The sequence below is a fragment of the Leptonychotes weddellii genome, unplaced genomic scaffold (genome assembly GCF_054177405.1).
Source record: "Leptonychotes weddellii isolate Sample4059 unplaced genomic scaffold, ASM5417740v2 HiC_scaffold_12567, whole genome shotgun sequence".
Lineage (NCBI taxonomy): Eukaryota > Metazoa > Chordata > Mammalia > Carnivora > Phocidae > Leptonychotes > Leptonychotes weddellii.
Genome location: NW_027704538.1, coordinates 817 through 5824, shown reverse-complemented (window position 1 = coordinate 5824; position 5008 = coordinate 817). Strand labels below are relative to the sequence as shown.

Genomic DNA, 5008 nt, shown 5'->3' with positions numbered 1-5008 from the left:
CGTGACTCTCTGGTGGTGGGGAACCGCACACTTGACGCTTCTCTAACTATGGTAGTTGATGGACAAAGCCCGGGAGGCTGGGTTGAGGACTCACCTGCACTTCACACATCAGCCCCTCCCCCCACACTTGTATTTATTTCGCAGTGGCTTCAAAACTTATAGGAGTGAGGCTAGGAATATTTAACTAGACTCCAAAGGCTTGCCCTGGCAAACCCAAACGTATTAAGTAAGAGCAAAGCCACAAGATCGATCTGCCACGTCCAAGGGAAACAATTAACTCTTTCCAAGCAGAGACTGCTGTGTGCCAGGAACCATTCCAGATGCTTTCATAGCTGTTACTCAAAGTAGGAAGAAATGAGCCAATGAAGCGATCTGATAAAGCTGAGGGGTGCCCTAAAAGGAAGTACGGTTGACCCTCAAATAACATGGTTTGAACTACGTGTGCTTATACGCAGTTCTTTACAGTATGGTACTGTAAACATAGTTTTCTCTTATAATATTTTTAATAACGTTTTTTCTCTAGCTTACTTTAAGAATATAGTATATGATACACATTACATATGAAATGCATGTTAATAGATGGTTTATGTTATCGCCTCCCCTCACCCCCTCACTGTTCAAGGGTCAACTATATTTCCCTTGCTTTGGGGACCAACCAACCAAAGGGTATTTTGCTGGGAAGTTAAGGTACCACTACCTGTGATCCACGTGTTCTGGGGACAGAACACCAAACACTGGTTAAGAACACATCCCATACACTTAGCTCTCCAACATATGGGTGTCCTATCATCTTGGGAAGTTACTCAACCTTCTTGTGACTATGAGCTTTTTCACCTCGGTAAGATAGGGACAGTCACTGTACCCAACTCAGGGTCATTCTGAGGAAATGAGTAAATGTTTGCAAAGTGTTTACAACAGTACCAACATGGTAAGAGTTTGTTAAACAGAATACATATTATCTAAAAATCCATCATCTGCAGAAAAAAATAGGGAGGTCTACCCGGCACGGCCCTTGGGAAGAGAGTAGCTGGGGAAATCAAAAAAAGATGTCTCCCAATTTCAGGGACAACCCTACCTCTTAGCCCTTGTCTACAGATGAGGGCCCACATGGAGCAGGGCCAAGGACCCCCTCTCCCCCCGGTGCCACAGCTAGAAGTCAGCAGAGCTGGAATTTCAAGTCCCATGTGCCTGACCCCATAAAGGGAGCCCCGGTGAGGTACCAGGGATCGAAGGTTCCCCGACTCACCCACAGACAAGATCTCCTGGCACTTTTCACACTGGTCCTTCATCTTCAGGCACCCAGTGGAGTTGTGACGGATCTCCTTGCACACGGCGCCGTCCTGGTTCTCTTCTGGAGACACACGAGGGAAGAGGGCATCATGCTGAGGGACCACACAGAGCAATATAGGAATGGGCCCCCCCTCTGACCCCTTCCACACTACTGTTTGCCTCTTTGAGATGCTTCTGTGGGCAGAGCAGGTTGGGAATGGGTTGTCTGCCTACAGACCTAGGCCTCTCTGATCAGGGCTCCCTGCAGAGGGACAGGAGGGGGTTCCCGGGGCTCCCTCACTTAGGTGTGACCTCACCTCCCACCATCTCCATCCGATGAGCCCTTCCTGCCTCCACACTGCCATAGCTATATGCCGTTCTCTTTGGCATCTGACCCTTTCTGCTCTGCATTCTATCTGGCTCATCTCTCTCCCCCTAGGGTCAGCAAACCCCTTGAAGGCAGGAATGGGATCCTTAGAGTGGCCTTAGAACACAAGGCTCCCCCCCCATCATGGATATGCAGTAGATGCTGTTCAATTCAATGTCCTCCTGTATCTCCAAACCGTTTCAAGCCAAACTTTGTGCCAATCCAACGGTAGCCTTTAGGAGATGGTGTTGGCTGACCATGTCTGTTAGTTTAACGAAGGAAATCACTTCTACAAGTATTGACTTTTCATGTCCATAGTAGACCTCATTCATTCAAAAAATATTCACGCATGCCCCCCGGTGATAACCAGGAACAGCTTTCTAAACTGTAGCATGGACTGATTATATAATCGGTCACCACTGTAGGCACGGCATCCACATAAAGGCACCTGGGTTCCCAAGACAAAGGGGTCTGTTTCTCTAGAAAGGAGTAATCAAAGTCACGCCCACCAGTGGCTGGAAGGGGCATGGTAAACTTGAGAGAACACAGATACCAAGTCCAGCAGGGCTACATTTGACCAGGTCCCCCTTTGTCGGCTGTGAATACTTGGACACGTTCCTCCACCTGTCATACTTTTCTCCTCCTTAAATGGGGATAATACCACCTTCATGGGGTTGCTGGGGGAAACTGGGATGCCACACGCCAAGCCCCTGGCATAGTCCTTAGAATCTAACGGCTTCTCAGTAACTTGCTTGTTCCCAACCCTTCTTAGGAAGAATGAGACGGCTTTCTAACCTTCTGTGAATTCCATTGGGAAGTGAGGGATTCTATGCAGGTTGACATCCATGGCCTGCTGAGCCTGATGTATCATGTCAAAGAAGGGCTGAAATATGTTGTGGAAATTCAAGGGTTGGTAACCAGGGAAAGGCATTATGTTCCGGGCGAAGCGGGACTTGGGATTGAAGAAGAAAGGCCTCCTCTGGAATGAGCTGAAGGGTGAGTAGCGGTAAGGGTCCTGGGGCTCACGGGCGAAGAATCTGTCCTGGAAAAGCTCATCCATAATGCTGGACACCCGGTTGAAGCTGTCCTGCATGACGTCCAGGGCGTGAGTCTGCTGCCGGTCATTCTCCAGCAGGGAGTCGATGCGGTCGCCATTAATCCAGAAGTAGAAGGGAGAACTCTGGTTCAGAAACTCCTCAAGCTGTGATGGCAGAACGGGGAAGTTAGGAGAAGCTCGCTCAAGTCCCAGCCTCCCCTTGCGCCCCCTCGCTGCCCCTCGGTCACCTCAGTCACATAGCACATGACCAAAGCCCCTGCTGGGCCTGGCTCCCTGGCCCCCCAGCTGTCAGGCCAATGCCCTTCCATTCTACCTGCCCAAAGGGGGAAGAGTTTGGGAAGACATCTGAGGCCAAGAGATGCATCAACCCCTGTCACCTGAGACTGGTCTCCTCTCTGGCCACCAAGGATCCCCACACCCCGACTCAGCCAAGGGCCAAAGGATGGGCCTTCGGTTCATGAGTTGCAACCAGGCGAAGCCCACAGGAGAGGATGGAATTGATATGAATGTGCTAAAATTCTTAATTCCTTCTGCCTAAGAGGACCCAGGGATGAGCCATACTACGAAGTCGCTTGTTATGTCATCCAGCTAATAATTTCTGGATAAGAATCTTCTAACACACGGCATAGGTGCTTTTAATGACTTCACACTGGCTCACTGATAGCAAACGTTACCAACTGATCGTGGACTCCAGGCCCCAATGCAGCCGGGACTGATCAACTGCATCTGGCATGTGAAATGAAGTCGTGATACTGTGATTTATAAAAACAAGTGTATGTGTGGTCTTCGTCTGGTTCCTAAAGCCCTTAGAATTTCCTGTGAGGAGAGCAATAAAGTTATATGCTAATAATAAATTAAAAAATAATAAAGTCATGCTAATGAGGTGGCTTTTGGAAAGCACCTGAGGATGGGGGTGGGTCGCCAGGGGAACCAACCAAGATTAGAACAATGGAATTTTTAATCCCGTCTCTTGAGGTCTGGAGAGGGGAGATGTGCTGGAGGTTGAAGCCATCAGCAATGGCCAATGATTTTATCAATCATGCCCATGGGAGGAAGACTCCATAAAATCCCAAAAGGATGGGCTTGAGGAGTTTCTGGGTTGCTGAACGTGTGAAGATGCAGGAGAGCGGTGACCTCTCAGAGGGCATGGAACGCTCCCCACCTCTTGTCCATACCTGGAGCTATGCATTGCCTCTCTCTGGCTTTTCAGAGTTAGACCCTTTTATAATAAACCAATAACCTAATCAGTCAAATGTGTGTCTGAGTTGTGAGCTGCTCTAGCAAATTAATTGAACGCAAGGGGGGGGGTTGTGGGAACCTCCAATCTATAGCCAGTCGGACAGAAGCACAAGTGACAAGCCAGACTCATGATTGGCACCTGAAGTTGCAGGGGTGGGGAGGACAGTCTGTGGGCCTGAGCCCTTAGCCCATGGGATCTCATGCCGTCTCCGGGGGGACAGTGTCAGAACTGAACTGATTTGTAGGCACCCAGCTGGTGTGGGAGAACTGCCCCACCTGCTGGAACTGGGGGCAGGACCAGAGAAGGGGCATATTTCACACTCACTTCCCGCATCTGCCACCCAGAGCCCCGCTGTGCTCAGCAGCCTGTCCCCTTTCACCTGGTGGCCAACCAGCCCCGAGCTGCTTCTGCAGACGCGGGCGTAGAACTTCATGCAGGTCTGTTTCAGGCAGGGCTTACACTCCTCCCAGAGGGCCATCATGGTGTCATTGCACACCCCCTGTGACGCCTTCAGCTTCGTTTCCGAATCCTTGGTATCATTTAGGGCATCCTACGGGAGGACACGAGGTCAGGTTAGCCACGCGGAAGCCACAGGCTTCACGCTCTGCAAGCAGGCACGATGGCGCCGGGCTCTCCACCCCCTCAGGCCTTTTCCCGGGTCCAGCCACACAGAGTCCCTCTATCCTCCTCTGGCTCCTGCGTTCCCCCAATTGGCCTGGAATTCCCTCCCCACCCAGCTTTAAACATCTTCTCAACTTCGAGACCTGGCTCTTCTTTACAGTCCTCCCCGGCCACTAGAACGCACGTGGATATCCCCTTTCTCTGACACTGCCCTTAGTCTTGACCCCAGAGGCGCTCTGAATCTTATTAGTCAATTGCAGCCACGGGAGGAAGCAAGCCTTCAAAATCAAAGTCACAACAACTACCAAAACCCTCTAGCACATCCATGTCATTTGGCCCAAAAATTCTATAAGAATCCATCCCAAAGAATTCCTGCCATAAAGGGGAAATCCATATGCATGAAGATATTTGCTATGGTATTTGTTTATGGCGGGGGGGAAAAATACTGGAATCA

The 5008-nt window shown here is 50.2% G+C and overlaps 1 protein-coding gene across 1 annotated transcript; it reads right to left on the bottom strand.

Moving 5' to 3' along the window:
* Window positions 1-944: 944 nt before the first annotated feature.
* LOC102746701 (clusterin-like) lies at window positions 945-4516 on the bottom strand. The gene is made up of 3 exons (XM_081809699.1): window positions 4313-4516; window positions 2432-2837; window positions 945-1351 (listed from the first exon to the last, which is right to left on the bottom strand). The coding sequence occupies exons 1-3, from the start codon at window positions 4412-4414 to the stop codon at window positions 960-962; spliced, it is 900 nt and encodes a 299-aa protein (XP_081665825.1). The 5' UTR covers window positions 4415-4516; the 3' UTR covers window positions 945-959.
* Between the last annotated feature and the right edge of the window lie 492 nt (window positions 4517-5008).

Bases quoted from the DNA above. Each gene is read 5' to 3' on its own strand.
- LOC102746701 (XM_081809699.1), bottom strand. From the start codon at position 4,414: ATGATGGCCCTCTGGGAGGAGTGTAAGCCCTGCCTGAAACAGACCTGC. The intron at 2,838-4,312 runs GTGAAAGGGGAC...CTGCCATCACAG, and splicing joins CGGGGCTGGTTGGCCACCAG to CTTGAGGAGTTTCTGAACCA. The intron at 1,352-2,431 runs GTTAGAAAGCCG...GTGTGTCTCCAG, and splicing joins CCCAATGGAATTCACAGAAG to AAGAGAACCAGGACGGCGCC.